Source organism: Narcine bancroftii, chromosome 2 (genome assembly GCF_036971445.1).
Source record: "Narcine bancroftii isolate sNarBan1 chromosome 2, sNarBan1.hap1, whole genome shotgun sequence".
NCBI classification, from domain to species: domain Eukaryota; kingdom Metazoa; phylum Chordata; class Chondrichthyes; order Torpediniformes; family Narcinidae; genus Narcine; species Narcine bancroftii.
In genome coordinates this window covers 310,421,797-310,447,505 of record NC_091470.1, presented here as the reverse complement: position 1 = coordinate 310,447,505, position 25,709 = coordinate 310,421,797, and the positions used below count along the sequence as shown (strand labels likewise).

General features: G+C 39.1%; 1 protein-coding gene across 3 annotated transcripts in view; it reads right to left on the bottom strand.

Moving 5' to 3' along the window:
- garem (GRB2 associated, regulator of MAPK1) overlaps positions 1-25,709 on the bottom strand; it is a 119,832-nt gene that overhangs the window by 3,564 nt on the left and 90,559 nt on the right. For 2 of the 3 annotated variants that reach the window (XM_069921632.1, XM_069921633.1), the window contains exons 3-5: positions 12,207-12,337; positions 8,542-9,690; positions 1,347-1,504 (exon numbers count right to left, since the gene is read on the bottom strand). In XM_069921632.1, the coding sequence (XP_069777733.1) occupies positions 1,347-1,504; positions 8,542-9,690; positions 12,207-12,337 (1,438 nt within the window). Of the gene's footprint in view, positions 1-1,346; positions 1,505-8,541; positions 9,691-12,206; positions 12,338-13,050; positions 13,188-25,709 lie in introns of all 3 variants that reach the window. The other variant, XM_069921634.1, reaches the window with a different exon arrangement.

Genomic DNA, 25,709 nt, shown 5'->3' with positions numbered 1-25,709 from the left:
ATGATAAACTTGTTTAAGCAACAATATCAGCCACAGTTAGAATGCTGTCAATGGTTTAGGTTATCCAGTTATAGAAAGAAAATAGACCAAAGAGCCTAAAATACCAAATAGTAATAATGAATGTTTCAGATTTCACAGACTACTTATTTACCCAAAATAAAAGTAAATAAATTTACTTGCAAATTTTCTGAAAAGCTAAATAATTAGGTCAAGTGGATTCCATGATCAATTATTTGGTCAAGTAGATTCCATGATCAAGCACAAAAAATCTATTAAAACTATAAAATGTAGCACAACTGTAAGTTCTCATTTAAGCATTATCTGCTAAATAAATTTGTTAAGCAGTAAAATAACAGTATCTTTCTCATTTTTGGAAGGATGATATGAGGGAACAAGGGGAATCTGCAAGCCAAAACAAAATGAAGATTCTTTTATTTGCTTGGGCACATTCTTGCCAACATACCTAGGCAAGTGATTGCACTCTCTGGGATACAGGAAGAACTGGCTTTCAGCAGAGGTTTGAGATGGGGAAAACCCAGAAGGTTATCTAAATTGAAAAATAAACACGGCAAGAACTCAACAGCCGCAAAATTAAGGTGTTTGCATCTTTTATTTGTGCTAAAATTGCAACCATTATTTACAACAAAGTACTTCTAATACTAATAATATTCACATGTACGTAAACTAAAAAGCAAATATTAATTATAAATTACACTTCAATGTATTCTACACTGGTATCAGTCTTGTAAAATTAACAAAAGGTTGGCATGCATTTTCAAAATACTAGTCCCTGAAAAAAAGAGGATGGGGAGAACTTCAAATGTTAACTTCTGAATTCTAATGTGAAACTGAATTAGAAAATATGCAGAAATACAGCTTTATTCTTGGAATCACTTACAGCAGATACCATGCAGAGATGCACCAAAAATCTATTTTAAAAGTAGGATATATATTGATTCTTATTGAAATGACAGGAACACACAAAAATCTCATGTCCCTTTGAAGCAATCATTAATACTTGAGTTACAATTTCAAAAATTTATTTTGATTGCATGTTTGTTTTGAAATGACATCAATCATAGGACAGTGCAAGTCAATGTAATAGATAATCAAAATGAAGATTTATATTGTCATCTTAATAAAAGAAGATGGAAGAATCTAGTTTATGGTGGAGATTGTCTCCATTTCTTAAAACCACCTAAACATCCTCAAAATGACAGTATTCTAAACTTTTTGCTTAGCAATGTTTCAAGCTTTCAAATAAAATAACCATCATGATCCACAATCCTAACAATTGCAAAGGACATTTTTTCTTGTTCTCTATGTAACACTTAAAGCAGTCTTACATGTTGTGCAATCCAGAAGAATAGTAGGAAAGTGTAGGGCTGGGAGAGCGAGTCTGTTGGCGGATTTGCCGAGGAGGAATTGATGGACTACATGATGATGGCTTGGCATTTCTTGGAGGGACTGGTGGGGCATTCAGAAGTCTGCACTCTTCTTTTACCTGCCAAAGAAATCAATGCTACAATGAACAGATGTCAATTAAACCATTTAGAGTGGTGATTTCCTCACCTCCACACCCCAATCAGTGAGGACTGTTAAGAACATCTCCTCCACAATCTCCATCAGTACCGGAGTAGCACAGGGCTATGAGCTTAGCCCGCTGCCCTACTTGCTTTACACCTACAACTGTGTGGCTCAGTACGACAACACCACCTACAAATCTGCTGATGATACCATGGTAGTGGGTTGTATAGAAAGGGGTGATGAGTTAGCATACAGGGGAAAGACTGAAAACTTGGCTGAATGGTGCACTAAAAACCTTGTGCTCAATGTCACCAAATTCAAAGAGCTAATTGTGGACTTGGGGATGGGAAAACAGAAGTGTACGATCCAGTGATCATGGGGGAGAATGGAGAAGGTGAGCAAATTTAAATTTCTGGGAGTCACTATCTCAGAGGACCTTTCCTGGATCCAACACACTAATATCATCAAAAAGAAACCACATCAATGCCTCTACTACTTGCTGTGAAAGATTGGTCTGGCATCAAAAACCTTAGCAAACTTCTACAGATGCATAAACTGTGCTGACAGGCTGCATCATGGCACCAATACCTCTGAGCAGTAAACCATGCAAAATGTAGTGCCCATCACAGGTAAACCTCTCCCCATTATCAAGAAAATCTTGATGGAATGCGGCCATCAGAGACCAGCAGTAATCATAAAGGATCCACACTACCCAGGACATGCGCTGTTCTCACTGCTGTCATCGGGAAAAAGGTATAGACTTGCATCACCAGATTCAGGAACATTTGCTACCCCTCCAGCATCAGATCCTTGAACAACAAACTCAATCAGAAACACATTTAAGGAGTCTTACTTTGCATATTTAGTACTGAACAGCCAGCTACCAAGAGAAGTGTTGAGTCCCACCGAGGACAGCAGCTCCACCACCCCCTGGGTATGATTGTATTCAATGGCAAGGTGCGATCAATAAACAACAGTCTTGCGTACGAGGCATCATTCTCCAGGTGGGTCGGGACAGAATGGAGGGACAAGGTAATTACAACATCAGAGGAATGGTTCCGCCCGGAGAGGAAGTAAAATGGGTCCAGTGTTTCTGATAAGTGCACTTTGATATATTCCATCACCAGACTCTCAAAGCATTTCATTATGGTGGGGGTTAGGGCCACTGGGTGGTAGTCATTGAGGCCTTTTACAGTCGCCCTCTTTGGAACCAAGATGATGGTGGCTATCTTGAAATTTGCAGGGTTGATGGACTGTTTATAATGTCATGTTGAAGATGTCCATAAAGACCTCTGTCAGTTGGTCTACTCAGTCCTTTGCTACCTGACTGTGTCTGTTGTCTGGTCTTGCTGCCTTGTGCAGGTTCACTTTGGATAAGACTCTCCTCACCTGTGGCTGTGAAAGGAGCCTGTTCTTCAGGGGAAGATGGAACTTTCTTTGGCATCAGCTTATTATTGTTGAACCATGTATAGAAGATGCTCAGTGTGTCCAGAAGGAAGGCATTGTTATTGGTGACTCACAAGGTTCTTGTGATCTATTATTGTTTTGGTAACCTTGCCACATGCACCTCGTGTCATCGGTGTGGCATGGCTGACAATAGATCTGTGCGTACTGACACCTTGCCTTTCAAATAGCATGGGAGAGTTCTGCCCTGGTTGATTTCAGTGCCATCTTATCTCCTGTGCTGAAGACTGCATCCCAAGCTCTGAAATGTGCATGGACCTCTACATGCACCTCTGAATTTAACCATAGTTTCTAGTTAGCTCTGGTTGTGTGGCATTTGATCTCAGTGACATCCTCAATGCACTTATTAATTTAGCTAGTCACTGAGCTCATGAACTCAATGTTTACGTGGCTGTTGTAGGTGGCTGCCAGCCTGAAACAGCTCAAGTCCATAGTTTCAAAGCAGTCTTTTTTAAAATATTTTATTTAAAATTTCCATACATGTAGTTAACAAGAATAAAATTCAAAAATTATACTACATATTTATAATTCCCCCTTCCCAAACCCTCCTTTACCCCTCCCACCCCAGAAAGAATGTATTTAAAAAATACAGTAATATAGTAATATAAACAAAACAAAATCTTCAAGGATTGCTCTGAGATACACAAGCAAACACACAAGACATTAACCAATCTATATAATCAATTTAGAGAGGATCTCTACAGGGTTCAAGGGAAAAGAAGACTATTACATAATTATGCCTACTACTTATGTACATGGGTGCCATATTTGCAAAAATGTACCATATTTATTTCTCAAATTGTATGTAATTTTCTCTAAAGGAATACAACATTGAATTTCTGCATTCCATCTTTCCACATTCAAATGCGAGTCTGACTTCCAAGTAAATGCAAAGCATTTTCTTGCCACTGCTAATACAATTTTAACAAATTCCATTTGAAATATTGATAATTTTAATTTAGGACTCACCCCTTATATATTACTTAATAAAAATAAATATGGATTTTGCAGAAATAGGATGTTTGTAACCTGCTCTAAAAAGTTTCTGAAATCCACCCAAAATTGCATTACTTTGGACATGACCATGTTGAATGCAATAAAGTTCCCACCTCTAGACCACATCTAAAATATTGAACTGATGTCTGATTTCATTCTATTCAATTTTAGTGGTGCAAGGTATAATTGATGTAAAAAATTATAATGAACTTTACATTAATATTATTAGTCATACAATGTTAGTATAGCTTTAACAATCTCCATTCATAAATTATAATATTCAAATCTATTTCCTAGCTTTGTTTAGATTTATATACTCCATGTGTAGGAATTCTTGTTTGTAATAAGGGGTACATTAGAAAATTTTATTTTTAATATTTCCCTTTTTAATGAGATTTTCCACTTCATTACAAATAGGTAGCTGAACCCAGATTTTCCTCTTAAATATCATCTCAATTGGAAATAACTGAAAAGAATATTATCAGATATCCCATATTTATACCTTAATTGTTGAAATTACATCAATTGATCCTGTTCATATGGGGCCAAATACTTAAAAACTGATTATTCTTTGAAGGTATAAGATAAGTTTGAAATAATGGTGCCTTAGGCGACACACCTCCCTTAATTCCAATTTCATAATTTATCTTATTCCAAACATTAAGTGTTTCAACCAGTTCTATTTTAACCCATGCCAGTTTTTTCTCTCTCCTTCAAAAGAAGAAATTTCATTTGAGGTGCTTGATAATAATTCTTAAAATTAGGAGGCTATAATCCTCCCAATTCATACTTCCATGTTAATTTTTCTATAGAGACTCTTGACATCTTACCTTTCCAGAGGAATTTCCTTACATTATTTATTTAAATCCTTAAAAGAGTAAAGGTAATAATATTGGCAAAGTTTGAAAAAGATGTATTCTTGGAAATATATTCATCTTATTGCAATTAACCCTACCAATGTTTTAGGTAAGTTAACCCATTTACTTAAATCCTCTTCAATCATTTTAAGTAATGTTAAGATAATTTAATTTATACAAATTTAAAAAATTATTATCTATATAAATTCCTAAATTTTTGGCCATTTGAATTGTCTTCTAGCGCTGCTATGCAACCGTCTTCCCTGCCACATCCTGAACTCTCTGCAAACTGCCTACATTCTTTTTTTCCCAGTGGTCTATATGCTGGGTTAGCAGGATGTATATATAGTCCAAGGTGGGGCGAGGGGCAGCCTTGTACGCACCAGAGTCGTTAATGTACACTTGATCCAGGGTGTTCTCTCCTCTTGGTGTTGAGGTTGAGATGCTGTTGAAACTGTAGTAGATGATTTTTCGGAATGATGTTGCCAGCTACAAAAATGTAACTGTCAGGGTGAGAAGTCTAGACTTCATAGATGGCACCAAAGAGCTCCTTCATTACTTCACCCTCATTTTCCAAAGGGAGGATGTAAACTGGGGCAATTAACATGGCTGAGAATTCACTGGGGAAGTAGAAGGGTCTGCATTTCTCCATTAAGTACTCCATCTCTGCTGAACAGATGGTCTTTATGCCAAGACACTTGTGCACCAGTTCTTCCTGATGCAAATGCACTGTCCCCCTCCTTGAGATTTTCCAGAAACAGCAGTGTCACTGTCTGCGCTGAAGGGGATATGGCCAACTCATTGGATCACTGAGTCTGGAATGGAGTTCTGGAGGCACGTTTCTGTAATCATCAGAACAGGTGCAGCCTCAGGTTATCTATTTTTTTCTCTAACAATCTTACATTTGTGAGTAAGATCATCAGGATTTTCATTTCCTTGAATAACTGTAGCATAGACACCAATTGAAGCTTAAAATCAGCTTCCTGGAAAAGTTATTATGTTAACCTGTGCCATGAAAGATGGTGAAATGACTTTGAAAGTTTAGCAAATCACCCAGTATCTCATCTGTTCCAGTATTTTCACAAGACAAGTTTGTTTTCAGGTTAATATAAAAACAGAGAAGTGCTCGAGGAACTGAGCATAGCATCTATATGAAGCCGCAAGATCTGCTAAATTCCTTCAGAACTGCATTTTTACTACAATCACAGCCTCTGTAGACAGTCATGTTTTACTCTTTTCAGATTCATGGCAAGTAAAAGGTCAAAGTTTCATTATTGTTACGTAATACAACATTTAGAATGTAACATATATGAAATTCTTTAATTTTTGTCTACCATAAGGCAGACAGAGACTTTGTCCAGTGCCCCTCACAGAAACCTACAGCACCTGGTATTCCCAGGTGGTCTCCCCTCCAAGTATTGACTAGTCCTGAACCTGCTTAGCTTCCAAGATCAGGCGCATTCAGGCCATTAGGTTCTGTATGCCATATCACTGATGATGGGAGATTCCATTATGTCAAGGCCTCATTGTTAAGGGAAGGTCATTGTCTAGCCTTTATGGCTCATAATAACAACCTTACCATTCAGATCAAGCCTATTACCCAAGACTTGCTATACACAAGAAGGCACTGCTTTGCTATCTACAGAGGTACAAATGAAAATGAACATCTTCCTCTTGAACCTTTCACTGAGTAAAGGTTATTAATAAAGCAGCTGAAGATAGTTGGGTCTTAGTGATGGGTACAGTCAAGATTCGCTTCAAATATTACAACCATCTCCCAGCTGGCAGTTTTTCTTCCCAGTTCCAACTTCAATTCAAGATGACAGCCACATCATCTGCTAGCAGCCTAATTTTTAAAATGTCAACGCCAAATCTATTCTGGATCCATCCCAATCAGCGACTGTTTGTGGTGGTGTAACACACTATAAAGTCTACCGTCAGTATGATACAAGGATGTCTGCCAATACTACATTGGACAAATGCACTTGCAAAATATAGGTCAAATAAGGCTTTTTTAAGTTGGGTCTATCACTAGGGTTAGGTTGTCAATATGTGGGCAGAAGGATAATCATCCCCCTTGTGTTCACATGTTTCCCCTCTCTGGGGTTCTGTGTCACTCTGAACTGCCACTTTGTGCTGGCCCATGTTTTCATTACACTGTCTGTTTCTCGCCTCTGCTGGCCTCGTATCTTCCCCGGTGGGTTTCTGTATAATTTCTTAAAGGGTTTTACAATATGTTAAGGTTAGGGTTATTGGGGGTGTTTCTTGGTAAGCTTGGGTCTGTGTTAGGGTGTCCCTGCAATTTGTCATAAGTGTGCTTGCCCAGGGAGTTTGTTGTGGGGATTGGTGTTGTTGTGGGGCTTCTATTTGGGTTGTCTTTGAAAAGGGTTGAGTCTGGGTAAGGGTTAGGGTGTTAATATGTGGACAGCGGGATCATCATCCCCCCTTGTGTTCACTTGTTTCCCCTCTCTGGGGTTCTGTGTCACTCTGCACTGCCACATTAGGGTTAGGGTTAGACTGAAATGTCATCATTAGGATGAGGTTTGCTCAATTAGTCATGTTGCAGCAAAAAGGACACTGGTTTCTCACATAAAAGACACATCCTGTATCTATTAGTGTTAGTGCTTCTGTGTTCAACAAGAATAATACCAATTTATCAGACAAAGAAAGATATTGGCAATCAGGAGGCTTCCTTCCCAATACGTAACATGGTATTACAAGATTTCTATGGTCTTTGGAACCCGTTATGATTCCCATTGATTTACCATCCCCCTTTTCCCAAGACTGGTCTCTTCCAACTCTTCATCAGTATGCATCCTTCTCAGATGGGCTCAACTTGTAGGTGCAGGGCAGCAACCAGTAGATGCTAGAACCGGGGATGCAAGCCAAATGGTCTGATTATTATGATGTCAAACAAATTGATCTGTGAGGTTGGTCTCTGAATCTATTAACAAATCTCTAGATATTCATGAAGATAACTGTTACAGAGGCAACTGGACTACGTGTGCCTTTGCCATGTCCAAAACCAGTGCCTGGATATAGTCTTTGTGCTTTATTTCAACAAACTGGGTTTGTCCACCATAATGATTCAATCCTCTTTCTACTCTAACAGTAATGAGCCAAGATATTGGTAATGTCAGATTACAAAACAAACTTAACTAAAATTACTGGTGCTGATTCTTTAAGGCTGCATAAAAAAACTAATTATCATTTGAACATAAAAAGATTTGAACTTTTAACCTATACTACTTTCCCTCTATTTCTGAAGGCATGTACATAAATTAAAAAAAGCTAAAAAGTTTCTGTCCAGATCATATCTTTATGATTTGACTCTGAACCAATACCTGCAGAAACAGTAACTCATTTATAATTCATAGCTGTAAGTTATTTTTTTAAAAAAAAAGTTGTTCAAAAAAAGAAACATTCAAACATAATCAGAACACATACACATGTGGAATGCTAAAACATTCTCAAAGACTGATTGCTTTCCTCCCATTTACAAACAAGGAGCTAAAGCTTTACACAATGTGCTTGAAATTATTCATAATTTAGTGAAGCAACATTGTATGAAACTTTTTATTTTTCCAAATACGTTTCTTATTTTGAAACCTTTGAACCATACATCCCTTTACAATTTACCCAAACAAAATTATGAATGAACAAGATGTGGCAAGTTTGCCATTAAAGAAGGACTTACAGCTTCAGACTTTGGAGGCACTGGTGGTGGAAGTAGAGAAATATCAGATGTAGATAAAGGACGTGGAGGAGAAAGGCCTGACGAAATTGGACATTTGGAGCGCACAGAATGTCTCAATTCATCTCCCAAAGAGGAAGGTTCATGCCAAGACGGTTTTCCTGATCCCTGATCCAACCAGAGCTCTTCATAAGGAAGTTCTGTCTGAGATTGGATTCCGGATTCTTCAGTCACTTCAGGAAGTAGATAATCACTCCCACTATCTCCAGAATCTTGTGAAAGAAGAGGTTCATGAGAAAACAGAGTCCACTCATTACTTGGATCTCTGCAACCATGTAAATTAACTTCACTATTTCCATGCAAATTGTTTCCATAAACACATACTGAAAGTCGATGAAATGACTGTGTCAACTCTTCACGAGCGTAACTAAGGGAATTAGGCATGTGACTGTGCCCACTACATCTAGTCTTCTTTGGGCTTTTACAATCTCCGTTCCAGTCAGTCTTCACATCTCGAACTGCTCGTGAATATTCTTCAATGTCAAATTGCTCCTGGCAAATACTGAATGAATGCTGAACTATATTCTCGTACCACATCTCTCCCTTAAGGAGACCTTCAGGCAAAGTAAATTTTGGCACAACTAAATGAAGTGGGAAGTGCACAGGAATCATTTTGTTATTGCGAAGTACACAGCACACTACAACAGTCTTAGTTTGGATATTAACAAACTTGTAGCGATGGCCTTCACGAATGAGATGCAGATCATAGGGATTTCGAGGTGGAGCAGAGGGAACAGTAACATTAACTGGTAACCTGGTCTTTTCAACAATGTTGCGAATAGTGTGTTCACCCTCTTGCATTTGTAATTCTAAGGGACTACGGGTACTAAATTTACCTTTACACTGGAAGGGAAGGCTAATACTCTCATTCGTTCGGTGATTCATACAGATAAGGCAAGGCATTTTTCCTCGTCCAAACTTGCTAATGGAGTTTAGTTTTCCAATTTTCTTAAAAATAGTGTTAAGTCGTGACTTTTCTTTTGATGTCTTTGCATAAAGGATTTCTGCTTGTCCCATTAGAGTAAGTTCATCCCCAGTGCTTAAGGTAATGTTATACACTTCTGTATCTTCATTGCACTCCCCTGAAGCTACCTGAGGAAAAAAAAAGAAAAGAATTAAACCTCAATAGAACTTGAAAGCATTTTGTCTTTTGATTAATGGTTCTATTCAATATTAATAATTTTTGTACACTGAGTAAAAACAAAATTAGCATCTCACTTTATATGACTTATTTTCATTTCAATTAGAAATTACACACTAATAGCTGCTTTCATCATAAATTTCTGCTTGCCACAGTAAGTTCATCTACTGTGCAATAATACTTAAGCAATTTTCTTTACTGGAAAGAAATATGCACAGAGGTGATCAACCACATTGAGGGTGGAACTTAGAGGTGCAGGGGCACAATGGTGAGGCATCTGCTGTGGACAGACTGCTCTGTGTCAGAGATGAAGATGTCAGATGATAGTGGAGACACAGCAAAGGTTGGAGCTAGGATGAGACGTAGGGTCAAAAGAGGTAATAGCAGAGGGCTCAAGGAGATAATGGAGTGCGGATGAAGGAAATTAGAGAAGGGGGAGGGAGAAGGGTGGTGAAAAGTGTTGGATGGGGATAGGATCAGATGAAGTTGGAAGACCACAGAGCATGGAGATTCAGAGTCCTCAGCCTGGAGTTAGAACAGTGGAAGGCCCAGGTATAGCATCAGACACCTTGACATGGAGCCAAGCAAGAGAGCCAAGGAAGTCCCCATGAAATGTCAGAATTTCTTCTTCTTTGGCCTTCTTATCTCCTTTACCACCTTGTTCCATAATCCCTTGCTTATCACTGTTTCTAATTCCCCTCATCTGGATCAATCTTCCAATATATTCTTTTAAATCTTTGTCTGCTTCCACCCATTGTTCATTGCTTGAGTTGCTGAATTCCTCCAGCAGTTTTTAAAAAAATTCAAATTCCAGCATTCGAAGTCTCTTTAAACTGTAATATCTTAATCCCAATATAAATTTCAATTAACTTGGTTGACACATCCTTTTGGATTTGAATTTTGGATTTCCACTGCCTTTTGTTCAGAAAATGTGCTTCACAATTTCATAAATAAACTGCTCAAGTTTTATTATATTCCCTTCTTTGAAAACTCAAAAAGAGAGAAAATATTTTCTCCACCCATGCTCACAAATCTTTTTATTAAACTCGATAAAATGTAAATTTATAAACATTCAACTTAGCCCTTTATTTCAGTAAATTTAAATTATTCACCCAATAAAAATATATCAAATTTGAATCATCATGTACAAAAATAGAAGAGAATCAGTCACATTGCACAGAAACAGGCATTTGGCCTGTCATGTCCACCACTACCATTGTGATTTAACTGCTTGATTTGAAATGAACAAGGCTGCCCTGTCCTATATCCACCTACGACCCCTTGCATGCGGGCCTGTGCTCCTTCCGTGCCCCTAGCCCCAACATTTTATTTAGACGCCTAACTGCTTTTTGCTCATACCTTAACGAAGAGCTCAGGCCCAAAACGTTGTTGGTTTCTCAGAAATCATACCTTGTTGCATATCACCAGAACCTTCCATCGGTCCCATTTTCTGAATCCTATTTCAAAGTTACCAACTAGTCAATTAATTTAAATTCTGCATGCTCTCATTTGTAAATTGACCTGTCAGATTATTTTCTGATTGATTATACACGCACTCTGATATATGGCACGGTTAGCACGATGCTATTACAGCACCAGCACACTGTGTTTAAATCCGGCACTGTCTGTAAGGAGTTTGTATGTTCTCCCAAGGTCTGCATGAGTTTCCTTCAGGTGCTCCGGTTTCCTCCCACCCAAAAACGTACTGGGGTTGTAGTTTAATTTGGATGTAATTGGGTGGCATGGGTTTAAATGGCCAGAAATGGCTTCTACCATGCTGTAAATAAAATTTAGAATATATCTAGTCATCAATCTACAAAAACAACCTTCTGAAATCCATTTTATGCAGCCTTCACCATTTGCACTAAGTTACGGTTAGCATAGCAGTTAATGCAATGCTGCTAACGCATCAGCGATCTGGACTAGTATTCAAGTCCCTCGCTGTCTAAGGAGTTTGTACTTTCTCCATGTATATGTGTGGGTTTCCTCTGGGGGCTCTGGTTTCCTCCCACTGTTTGAAACAAACCAGGGGTTGTAGATTATTTGGGTGCAATTGGGCGGCACGAGCTCATGGGTCAAAATGGCATATTACTGTCATTAATATCTAAATTTTTTTTAAATTACATAATTAAAACCAATGTTACTTTCCTCTCTAATCCTACATTTTCTATCTAAAGAGAAAATCTCCATTATGAATTCTTACTGCTAATGCTTTGTAATATTTAATAAAATTTTCTATCTTTAATTTCAATTTCATTCAATCCTCTAGTTCACTGCACAGGCTGCCGGCCGCCAGGGTGTAAAGTTGCTAACTCACTTTTTTCCCCCACTCAGGGCAAATGACTGAGATTCTTTCAGCATTTTTCCCAATGTCACATGAGTGTTATGGCTTTAGATCCTCAGTCAATGATTGTTACATTTATATCTACATTCCTTACAGTTCATTAACAGTTATTTAAGCTCTGACCTTAACATTAAATGTTATTTCCTCCATGACATATACTCGTTCTGGGAAGGCTTTTGCCACCTCTTCCACACTGTTGAAATATTGTACGGGCTCCTTGATATCTCGGTCTTGTTCCAACAACTTAAATTGTCCTGCAAAAGGCAAATAAGAGAAATGTGTTTCAACAAATAGTTAATTAATTGTACTCTAGATCATGTAAGAAGCTCAGAAAAGATATGACTAAAATTAGGAGTAAATAAATAGGAGCTGAAGGGACTCAGCTGTTCAGGTAGCATCGAAGGAGAGAAACAGACAATTTTGGACCCTTTTTTGAGAATGGGGTGGGAAGGTGAGATCTCAAGCATAAAAACAAAATAACGAGTGGAATGGCTAGTGAAAAGGTAGGACATAATAGAACACCCTGCAGCTGAAGGCAAAATACGTGGAATGGGGAAACAGGCCAGGGAGTAGGTTGTTAAAAGCGAGAACTGGAATGGGTGAGGAGAACAGAAGCAGGTCAGGGCAGATGAAAACAGGGGAACCAGATCAGATTAGGGTTTACCCGAAATTGAAAATGCAATGTTTGTAGCGTTGAGTTGTAAGCTACCAAGGAAGAATATGATGTATGGTTCTTCAAGTTTGCATTTGGCCTCACCCTGGCCCTGGATGAGATCCTGACAGACAAGTCTGTATGGTAATGAGAAGGGGAAATGAAATGGTTGACAACCAGTAAGAACAGGACAAAGGCACTCAACAAAACTTGTTTAATCTTCATTTGGTTTCAATAACATAGAAAAGGTCAGTTTGAGGAGTACCAAATGTAGTAAATTAGGTTGGAGGAGGTGCACATGAAATTCAGACTCACCTGGAAGGTCTGTTTATGGACTTGAATGGAGTTGCAGCAAGCATTACTGATATGGATGCAGCAGGAAGTGCCAAGGGATGGGTGTACAAGGATGGTTGGGAGGGAAGAAAACCAAGGGGCCATGCAGAGAGTGGTTCCTGTGAAAAGCAGAAAGGAATGGGAGAGGAACATGTTGTTAGTGGAAATGCCAAAGAATGATGTGCTGGTTTAAGGCTGGTTTGGGGTAAAAATGAAGATCTACTGAACTCTATCCTTGGTCTTAACAGGGGGAGGTAAGGTGAGAGCAGCAGCTAGTACATGAAATGGGGGAAGATGCAGGTAAACTTTATAAATAAAAGTCATATTACTTGAAAAAGGGGTAATTTCAGATGTCCTGAAGTGGAAGGCTTCATCCCAGGAACAGGTGTGGCAGAGATGGAGAAAATTAGAGAAAGTGTTAGCACCCTTACAAAAGACAAGAGTAGAAAGAGGAGAAGCCCAGGTAACTGTGGGAGTCAGTGGGCTTTTAATAAATGTCAACAGATAATTGATCTCCTGATATGGAAACTAACACAAGGGGAGGGAGGTGTCAGAAAAAAATCCAAGTGAATTTGAGGGCAAGGTGAATTGACAGTGAAATTATTGAATTCTGCAATGGTACAATGGTCATTGATGAGAGTTGCAGAATTACCAGGGCAAGTTTGGAACAACCATAATCAATAAAAAGGCAGTATTAGCTGGAAACCAAGCTCATGGTCTACTACCAGGCCTGTCTCTCCACCATTCATGCTTCATCTGTCCAGCATCTTGGCACCTCCCTAATCCTTCCACCGTTTTATGCTCTACCTATCTCCCCTTCCCACCTTGAGAAAGGGTCCCAATCCAAAATATTGACAGACCATTTCTCTCCATGGAGGCTATCTGACACACTGAGTTTCTCCAACTCCTCGCTATTTGCTCTAGTTTCCAGCATCTGCAATTCCTTAAGTGACTAAAATTATCCTAGTTTATAGTTCTAGAACACCATTATTATGAACACAAAGCTGCCTCACTTATTTTCAAGACTCAAGGGATTTGCTTAAGTTTTGTTAACAGGTCACAATACAAATTGTAACTGTAAGTATACATATTACATCATATTATAGATGTTCAGTTGGAATTTGGCAAAGCTCAGAAACGCAATTCCAAAATGATCACACTTAAAAAGTTCTGTTAAGAATTGAGAAGTACATTCACCCCAAGACAATACAAATATCTTCATTTTGCATTTAAGCCCTGCATATGCTTTTCACCAATTTGTTTATGAAAGCTGAAGCCTGGTCCCAGCTAGAAGTTTCACTGCCCCTCAAGCAACACAACCACCTGCTGCATATTGACACCCCAACCCTCAACACATTGTACCTTGTGTATACGAACATTTCCAATGCATATTGGGTGGAGTCCCGCCCCCTACCTCAGATACTCAGACCACATCTCTGCAATGCTAATTCCAGCATACAGACCGCCTGTCAGAAGCTCCAGACCAGTTTGGAAGAAGCTTAAAACCAGGCCACCAGGGGCCATTCATGAACTCCAAAACTGCTTTGGAACGAGTGCATCAATCTGGAGAAGTATACGGCATTAGTGACCAGCTACATCAGTAACCAGCTACATCAGTAAGTGTTTTAACAACACCGTGCCCAAGACCATCATAACTTGCTCGGATCAGAAGCCATGGATGGCAGCAGAGGTTCGCATGCTGCTCAGGAACTGAGACGCCGCCTTCAGAGCAGATGACAAGCAGAGCAGATGACAGATGACAAGCTATTGTAACAGCCAAGCTGTCTAAAGCCATCAGGAAAGCAAAGCAGGTGCATGCCTAGCAAATTCACAGTCACTTCCAGGAGAGTAAGGACACACCACGCATGTGGAAGGGCATCCAAGACATCACCAACAAGTTGACACCATCTGCCTGTGATGGTGATTCCCCCTCTCAGACATACCGAACAACTGCTAGGCGCACTTTGAAGCAGAAAACGATGTTGCAGCAAAGAAGACTGCCTCTCCTCCAAATGATCAGCTGTTGTCTTGCAATGGCTGACGTGAAGAGAGAGCTAGACAAGGACAACCCAAGGCAAGCTGCTGGACTGGATAACATTCCTGGCAGAGTGCTCAGGGGATGTGCAGCTCAGTGAGCAGACATTCTCACTAACATCTTTAATATCTCCCTGAGAACCGCTGTGGTCCCAACGTGCTTCAAAGCCGCCACCATTGTCCCTGTGCCAAAGAAATCGTCTACGTCTTGCCTCAATGACTACTGCCCTGCCGCACTCACGTCCTTCGTCAGGAAGTGCTTCGAGAGGCACATCAAGCTCCTGTTGCCCCTGTCAGTGGATCCCCTGCAGTTCGCATACAGACCCAATCGCTCTACAGACGATGCTACCACCACTGCCCTCCATCTAGTACACTTATGTTCCAATGCTGTTTATTGACTTCAGTTTGGCATTCAACACAATCATACCACAGTACTTGATAAGAAGTTGAGCCTGCTAGGTCTAAACACTTCCCTCTGCAATTGGATTCTCGACTTCCTGTCAGGGAGACCTCAGGCAGTCTGGATCGGTAACAGCACCTCTCAGACTATCTCACTGAGCACAGGGCCCCCCCAGAGCTGCATGCTTAGTCCACTGCTGTTCATTCTGCTGACCCACGACTGTGAAGCTAAACACAGGTCGAACCACATCATCAAGTTTGCTGACGACACGACCGTGGTAGTCAGCGTCTAGAGATGAGGTGCAGTCGCTAACAGACTGGTGCACAGCCAACAACCTGTATCTGAACGTTTAAAAAAAAATGAGATGGTTGTTGACTTCAGGAGGGCCTGGGGAAAACCACACTCTGCTGACCATTGATGGCTCTATCTTTGAGTTGTCAAGAGTATCAAGTTCCTTGGAATTCACTTGGTGGAGAATCTCACCTGGTCCCTTAATACCAGCTCCATAGCCCAGCAGCACCTCAACTTTCTGCGAAGGCTGAGAGAGTTCATTCCCCCTCTACCCCCCCCCCTCATCCTCACTACATTCTACAGAGAATGTATTGAGAGGATCCTGTGCAACTGCATCAACACCTGGTTTGGAAGCTATACCTCCTCAGACCGCAAGAGGATATTGAAGTCAGCGGAAAAGATCATTAGGGACTCTCTTTCTAGCATGAAGGACACCTAAAACACTCGATGAAGGGAAAAGGCAATAAATATTGTGAAGGACTCCACACATGCCTCATGTAAACTGTTCTCCCTTCTGCCATTTGATAGGAGGTACCATTACACTCAGGTTGTTATGTACAGATTGGGCACCAGTTTCCCCCCACCTCCCAAGCCATCAAGCTCCAGAATTTCCAGTACCATGGACGTTTACTGCTTACATCTTATTATTTCAATTTTTCAATGTGCAACTTCTATTCCAACATATTTATGTAAATGTGCTCCAAGGTCTTGGAGAAACATTATCTTGTCTTTACCATGCAACCTTGATCAGAAGTTTTTGAAACTGAAGATATTGACTCAATTTATGTTATTTATTAAGGCTGATCAAATTAAAATTTACACAATATTCCGCTGTAGAGCCTGTGGTTAATAATAAATCTTCAGTAGAACATGCCCCCCCCAAATATTTTTGATAACCTGCGTCAAAATTGACCAATTTCAAGAAATTAATTATCAACATAGCCACACCTTGGATTTAATCAAGTTATGAAATAAATTATTACTATAGAATAATCCAATTCAAACTTTGCATACTAGTATCAGTTCGATTCTAAATTAGTGATTTTTATTTCCCCTCAAAGTTCAACTGGATGGGTCTCAATTTCCAATGCAAATGCAAGATGAGCATTCTACCCCACAACCAATCATGCACAAAGACTGCCTACTCACAACTCTGTAGCATTGTTGCACACGTCCACCACATTCACAACTTATCACCTAGTGAAATGTACTGCGGTTCATGCTTCTGCACTTCTCATTGAATATCATTGATTATTTACCTCCACCAGTGCCACAGCCCTCCAATATCAGTGAACTGCTTATACATTCCAAGCCCTGCCATTGGTGACAGTATCTTAATTACACAATTCCCTACGACAGCAGTTTCCAAATCTAGTACATTTACATTTTTCAGAGAAAATCAGGTCCCATTTGGAATCATGCCTCAGAGAGAAACCAATTTATTCTACCATATCACTACAAAGTTCGACCCCATTTACACAACCTTAAATCAAAAGTTTTTGTGTGATTTGCAAGAGTGCAAAGTTGTCAGAGATGTTATATCCTTTAATACCTTCTTATTTAGAGTGGAAAATGATGAGTAATAAATAACGTCATTCAAATTCTTTAGACTAAAAGTAGTGGTTCTCAACTTTTTATTCCACTCACATACCATAGGTTCTCTGTGGTTTAAAAGCGATTATTTGAGGTAGAAAGTGAGTAGAACGATAAAGGTTGAGAGCACTGTCTTAAACGCATCGATGCAGGTTAAAATTCTTCAGATGGAAGTTGATGTAAAACAGCGGTTTTCAAACTTTTTCTTTCCATTCACATACCACCTTAAGTAATCCCTATGCCATAGCTACTCTGTGATTAGTAACGGATTACTTAAGATGGTATGTGAGTAGAAAGAAAGTTTGAAAATCACTGTTTTAATTGTACCCAAATGACATGTTATGTATGTGCATGGTTTCCTCACTCCAAAGGAAATAGACCAATACCAATTATTCTCATGCAAAATATTTTAGTAACAATCGAGTCTGGAGCAGTGGTTCTCAACCTTCTTCCCCCCCCCCCCCCCCCCCCCCACTCACATACCACTTGAAGTTATCCCTTATTAATCACGGAGAACCTATGGCATAGGGATTACTTAAGAAGGTATGTGAATGGAAAGAAAAATAATGAAATCCATTGAAAAACACAATTACTTAAATGGGAGGTCCTCAAAATGTCCCAAATTTAGAGATGCAATATAAAATTAGAATTTAGTTTTGACTTGCTTGACTTCATCCATCAGGGACTGCAAAAGCTGAACATGGAACAAAAAATGGAATGTTTAAAAAGTACCATGAAAGGCAGATATTTGCTGGTGGTGGTACTATTGGCTGAGCAAATTTCTCCAGACACTAACACTTGAGAAATCCCACGACAGTGTTTAAACTGGTCTAGCCATCCACTTCACTGCTAGCTTTGAACTGTGAGATTTCTCTGTTGATCAGCTGGTCAAACTTCTCGTCTTGAGCTTTGAGAATAGGCCAGAAAATTGGAATACCTTCATCCATTTGGCCTTTAGTCCCACCTCTTCTGCAATTTTCCAAAGCGATGTGCATAACTTATCTTCCTATATTTCCAGCCACGAAGTGTTGATTCAGGTATGCCAAGGTCTCGTGCAACTTGGGTTTGACTTTTCTTTTTTTAAAAATTATTTTATTTTTGTTTTTTTTTTCAAAAATCATGCATCTTCTTTCTTTCTTTCTTCTTCTCTTTGGCTTGGCTTTGTGGACAAAGATTTATGGAGGGGTATGTCCACGTCTGCTGCAGGTTCGTTGGTGACTGACAAGTTCGATGCGGGACAGGCAGGCACGGTTGCAGCGGTTGCAAGGGAAAATTGGTTGGTTGGGGTTGGGTTTTTCCTCCTTTGTCTTTTGTTTTAAATATACAATATTTTAAACTTTTTCCCACAAATACAACAAACAAAAATAAAACAGTCCCTCCCTCCCTCCACCACCCCCCCCCCTCCAAACATACAGATTTGTTCACTGTCAGAGCTTACATATATTTTAAGTATATAGACTGCAGTTGGGGAAACTACATTTTTATATATAATAGTTAATTTTGTACCTTTTTTTGTTCCTTTTATGACTGTATCTGGGCCCCATTTGGCCTCAGTATGGCTGCCAGACCTTTTCAAAAGTTTCATATTTATTCTTTAAGTTATATATGATTTTTTTCTATTGGTATACAGCAGTTCATTTCTACAGTTCATCATGCTAATAAGTTGAGGGGAGTCGGACTTCCAAGTGATTGTGTGAATGTAATGTGTATGTAAGTTCAGAAAAGTTATTTTATTCACAATCCAATCTCACTTCTCATTCCTCTGATTTTACTGGTTTCAGGCAATTCTTATACTGTGCACAGAATTCAACATGTATTAATTTCGCCAGGATTTGGTGCTTGAAAGGTTACCACTCAGGAAGGTTCTTGTCAGTTTTCAGAGAGAGATTTGTTGTTCGCTGGACGCCCACAACTGATTCCTTGGAACCAGCAATGTTAGTGTCTTGCCAAAGAAACGTGCACCCTCAGGGTTCTCCAGATGATAACCTCTTTCTTTCAGGTCAGAGTGCCATTTTTTTTCTCTTATTTAAACATTAGGCAGCCAGTCCTCTCCTCTTACATGAACCAGAAGGACTTTGACCAGGCTGAACTTAGCACTGACAACCCGTCTTACAAATGGGGTTTTCCAACAAGATTTCTAGCTTGTCCTGTTCCAGTCCCAGCTTCAGCTGCTGACAGTAAAACTGCAGAACTGAATCTCTCTCTCTCTCTCTGAGAAAAAGCATTTTTTAATCCTTCTGCTTGCAAAACCACATGACCCTCTTAGAACAGTAAGTTCCCCTCCAGACAGTCTGTGACTCTGATGAGTTCTTTCATCTGTTGCCTTTTTGTAAACAACAATCTATTAGTAAAGTTTCTTGGGCACTCTCCAAAGCTTTTGCAGCCAGCCTGTCTAGCATGCACAGAGCTCCAGTATTTTAAATAAGATCTGTTTTAAAGTGTTTGTATGTGACCTACATTAAAAAACCTGCCCCAATTTATCTTCCCAAAACATATCTATAATCTGTCACAATAAGAAATGTTCAATATGGTTGTTTAGTAGATTTTAAAAGTTTTTAGGTAACGGTATAGGCAGCAATTGAAAAAGGTATTGTAGCCTTGGCATCACTTTCATTTTGACACAGTTATCCCTTCCCACCAAAGTAATCTGTAGGCCTCTTTCCATCTTCCCAAGAAGAGGAACATAATTTAGTTTGTACCTATTTTGCAAGTTATTGTCAGTTGCTATTCCAAGATATTTTATTCCATCTGTTTTCCATCTAGTTTTACTTACTTTTTGGTATCTTTCATATTCAAAGTTTAATGGCATTTTCTCACTTTTATTCATATTTATTTTGTAGCCTGATATTCTTCCACATTTTTCTAGAGTTACTTGTAATTTTTCCAAAAGTTTAGCTGGTTCTGATATAGCAATAGCACATCTTCAGTGAATGACTGATTTTTATGTTGTTCTTGTCTGACTTTGAAATCCTTTATATCTGGATCCCTTCTTATTATTTCAGCCAGTGGTTCAATCACTGAAATAAAAAAGCGCTGGGGACAAGGGGCATCCCTGTCTACTTGATCTACTCAAGGGGAACACCACCGACATCGGATTATTTGTCATTATTTTAACTTGTGGTTTATGGTACAGAGGTTTTTTTAAAATCCAATTTATAAATGGTATGCATGCCTATACCAAATTTTTCCAGTGTTTTAAATAAAAAGGGCCATTCCAAACGGTTGAATGTTTTTATCCGCGTCAAGGGATACTGTAATACTTGGATTTCCTTCAGATTTAGCCATGTGTATTATATTAAATAATCTTTCTAGACTATTTGAGGAATGCCTTCCTTCAACAAATTCTGCTTAGTACATATGTATCAGTTTTGGCAAGTATTGTCCTAACCTATTAGCCAATGCTTTCACTAGTTTCTTATAATTAGCATTTAACAAGGATATTGGTCTGTATGATGAAGTTTTTTGTGGGTCCTTATTCTTTTTTACAGCTTGGTCCAGGATATCCATTAAAAGTGGCATTAATATTTCTATAAATTGCCTATAAAACTCAGGGAGAAAATCCATCCTCTTACAGTGATTTATTAGCCTATAGAGTGCCCAGGGCCTTTTTGATTTGTTCCCTTGTGAAGGGAGTACCTAATTCTGTCCTTTCTCTCTGTTCCAGCCTTGGAAGTTCAACATTCAGCAAAAATTCTTCCATTTCATTCTCATCTCCTAGTAATTCTGGTTTGTATAGTTTTGTGTAATATTGTCTAAAAAGTGTTGTTAATTTTTTTTGTCTGTTTCTGTTTTTATAGCACTTATCGTTCTTGATGACTCCTCTGTTTTAATCTGCCAAGCTAAAATTTCATGCGTCCATTCACCCAACTCATAGTATTGATGTTTAGTTTTTAATATAGCTTTTTCTGTCCTAGAGGTTTGTATTGTATTATATCTTAACTTTTTTATTCTCAAGTAATCTGTATTCTTATAGTTTGTTCTTTTATTTTTTTCTAATTCTTTAATATCCTTCTCCAGACTGTTTACTTCTGCCATATGTTCCCTCTTAAGAATCTTCGTATAGGATATAATTTGTCTCCTTAAGTATGCTTTCGGCATGTCCCAAATCAGAAAACTATTATTAGAAGACAGCTAATTTGTTTCACAAAATATTTATATCCGTCCCTCTATAAATTTGCAGATGTCTGTTCTTTTAAGTAGCATTGAGATGCCATCTGTATACATTCACTTGCATTTCCATTGTTGCTAGAGTTATTATAAGAGAACGGTCTGATATTCTTTTTTGTTAAAATCACTCTACTTTTTAACTGGGCAGACATTAAAAATAAATCTATCCTTGTAAGTGAGTCATGTACCCTTGAGTAAAAAGAGTAGTCTCTCTGTGGGTATTAATTGCCTCCATACAGCAATAAGATTTAGATCTTTCATATATGAAATGGTGATTTTGGCTGCTTTCACCCTCATTGTTCTTAACGATTTATCTAGCATTGAGTCCAACCAGAAATTAAAGTCTCCTCTGCTGTTTTTAAGATGTCCTTCATAAAGGCTTCATTGTCATGTTGGGCATAAATATTCATAAATATCCATGCTTTTCCATAGATTTTACAGTGTGCCATTACATACCTTCCAGTTTGATCAATCGATGTTTCACTGGTGTATTTTTATTAATTAGAATAGTCACTCCTCTTGCCTTTGAAAGGAAGACAATATTATTTGTCCCACCATCCTCTTTTTAATTTATCATGCTCCAGTTTGGTAAGATGTGTTTCCTGCAAAAAGATCATATCCACTTTTAATTTTTTTTAAGTATGCCAAGACCTCCTTCCTCTTCACTAGCCCATTTATCTCATTAAGGATGATGCCTCTTATCCGAGTCTCTTTATTGTCTCTATAATCTCGCACAAGCACTTGTTATCCTACTTCCAGGGATCTAGTTGGTGGATTGTTCGATTTGAAGGCTGACATCCAGGAGTACTGCAAAGTCAAGCCCTTAAATTGCTCCCAAACATCAATTCTGCAAGTGTTCTTTCTGTTGTTGAGTGAGGTGCATTTCTGTCTGCTACGAGAAAATATGTGATTTTGTGATTCCGAATGTTCAGTAATTTCTTCGCTTTCGTGGCTTCTTTAAATATTTGTACAAAACTTTCAACTTCTCAATTATTAACACTTAGGTCGTAAGGTACAGAGAACACGTCATATACCACTGTCATGTAGAAGCACTTTAAAAGCATCTGATATAAACTGAGGTCCATTATCGGAGACAAGTTCTATAGGTAATCCATATGACACAAATATACTTCATAGACTTTCAATTGTCTGGATTGTTGATGTTCCATTTGGAGTGTTCATCAGCAACAATAAGGAAAATTTTCCCCATAAACGGACCTGCAAAGTCCACGTGAATCCTGTGCCATGGTCAGGATGGCCATTTCCATGGATTTGCTTCAGCTTGTAATGCCTTAGGTTGCCTTTCCTGACAAATGCAACATCTCCTCACTGTTTGACATTGATTCCATTGTTGGCCACCAGAGCTTTCATTTGGACCATCCCCGAATGATTGTTGTGGAGCTCTGCTAACATGGCTGTTTGCTAATTTTTTTGGAATGATTGTCCTGGTTCTCCACAATGAACAACTCTCTCTGATAGTTATTTCATTGCGCTGTGCATAGTAAGGCTTTAGTTCTGGAGAAACCGTGTCTCCTTATGGCCACCCATTCAATGTGAAATATAAGACCTTTGACAGTGTCAGTTAGTTCCTTACTTCTTTTGCTGTAATTGGTAGGTGATGAAGTGGCTCTTGGTTAATAGCTGTCACTTCCACCACCCAGTTAATTACATCTTCTGTCTGTTCAGTTTCAGGTAGGGGCAAGCACGATAAAGCATTGGAATGGCTGTTTTGTTTTTCCGGTTTATGTTTCAAGTCATAATCATAAGTGATGAGAACCAAGGCCCATCTCTGAATTCTTGTCGCCACGAGCACTGGAATGCCCTTTTTACGACCCAAGATTAAATTCAGTGGTTTGTTGTCAGTTACTGAGGTGAATTTTCTACTATACAAGTATTGGTGACATCTTTTGATTCCAATTATTATGACCAGTCCTCCTTTCTCCAGTTGTGCATAATAACATTCACAAGCCATCAACAAACGGGACCCATAGCCACTGGTTGTCCTTTTTCTGTGATCTGCGACAATACCGCACCCAAACCTACTGGTGAAGGATCAAAGGCAAGAGTCACTTCTTTATCTGGGTCGTAATAGATGAGCACATTATCACTTGAGGTCAACAGCTCTTTTAAATGGTTGAATGTGTCATTTGTTTTTGATTTCCAGCACCATTTTGATCTTTTTTAAAAAAAAACTGGTTCAGTGGGTTGCAGTGTGGATATGTTTGGGATGTGCTTCCAATAATGGTTGACTAAACCTAAGAATGATTAGAATTTAGTTCTGTTTGATGGGCAGTGTTACTCTGTGGATGGCTTCAGTATGTGCTGTATCTATTCGGACTCCTTCACTATTAATTGTAAATCCTAAATATGTTACTGAGGGTATCATAAATATACATTTGTCTTGGTGCAGCCGGACTTTCTTTTGTTGTAGTCAGGTTAGGACTTTTTTTTTTAGGTTTGATAGATGCTCTGCGTTATCCCATCCTGTAATAATATCATCCAGACAGCATCCCACATTTATATCATGCACAATTTGTCCATTACTGCTTGAAATATTCCAGGAGCTACTGATATTCCATGTGGCTTTCTAGTATACATGAATAACCCAGATATTGATTGGCACATACTTTTTGGATGCCTCATCCAATTTGATTTGCTGACATGCCTTTGATAATTCCAGTTTCATGAACTTTTTCCCACCAGTGGAATAACTCTTCTGCTCTAGGCATGGGATGTTCAGGTATTTGCGGAGCTTGATGAATGGTAACTTTTTAATCACCATAAATTCGAATTTCTCCATTGGGTTTTCGAACCGTCACAATGTAAGATGCCCAATCACTATATTGAATTTTTTCAATGATTCCTTCATTTTCCAATGTGTTGAGTTCTAATTCAATATTTCCTTATATTGCAAAAAGTATTGTCCTTGCCTTATCTTCTTTGGCTTGGCGGACAAAGATTTATGGAGGGGGTAAATGTCCACGTCAGCTGCAGGCTCGTTTGTGGCTGACAAGTCCGATGCGGGACAGGCAGACACGGTTGCAGCGGTTGCAGGGGAAAATTGGTTGGTTGGGTTTTTCCTCCTTTGCCTTTTGTCAGTGAGGTGGGCTCTGCGGTCTTCTTCAAAGGTCCTCATCTTCAGGACTGATCCGATTTCCATCCAATCCACTTGGATACACAATAACCAGTTTCTTCCAAACAATGCATGTCCCTTTGTGACAAGGGATAAATATTTCTCAATCTTTTATTTATATTTAATGTCTACATTTACCAAACACCGGTGACTGTTTTCAACACCATGTTGGACTGTTTCATGTTAAGGTCAGGTAATAGTCATCTTTCACATTTTTTGGCATTAGAGTCACAGATGCTCCAGTGTCCAATTCTGTCTGAAGAGGTTTGAGTTGATTTTAACTTCGACATAAATTTCAGATTTCTTATCCCCCACACTGAGGATGTTAATTGCCTTTTCCCACTCGGAGTTATTAGATTCACCACTTGGAATTTTGTCCTTGTCTTCCACATTTTTCACTTTGGACAACTGTTTGCTGTACCTTGGTTTCTGTTTTTTCTCTTCTGTCTTATTTTCTTTTCTCCTTTGACATCAGGACTTGATGCGTCCCTCCTTGACACATAGATGGCATTTGGCCTTTTTGAAGTAATAGTTATCAGGGCAGTGGTTGCCTCCTACCCAAGATCCACACACTCAATTGTCCCAGTAGACCCATCATTTTAGCATGCTCCTGTTTCAGCAAACTCATATCCTCTTACCTCGTCTCTGTTTAGTCCTCCCAAGCCAGTCCCTCCCAACCTACATTCACAATACTTCACGTGCTTTTCATCACTTCAACCATGGCCAGTTCCCTGAACTCTACCACCTCAACTTCACCATGAAAATCCAATTGTTATACACTTCCATCCCCCTTACCAAAGCTCAAAGCCCTTTGTTTCTTCCTCAACAACAAACAAACCAGTTTCCCCCCCACCCCCACCCTTCTCTAGATGATAGAACCTGCACTCACCTTCAATAACTTTGACTCATACCACTTCCTCTATGTCAAAGTGGTAGCCCATCTGCAATGGGCTAAAGCGAACAAGCCCACACAGGCAAGGAACCTCACTCTTCCTCTGCTTCACTGATAACCACATGCATCCT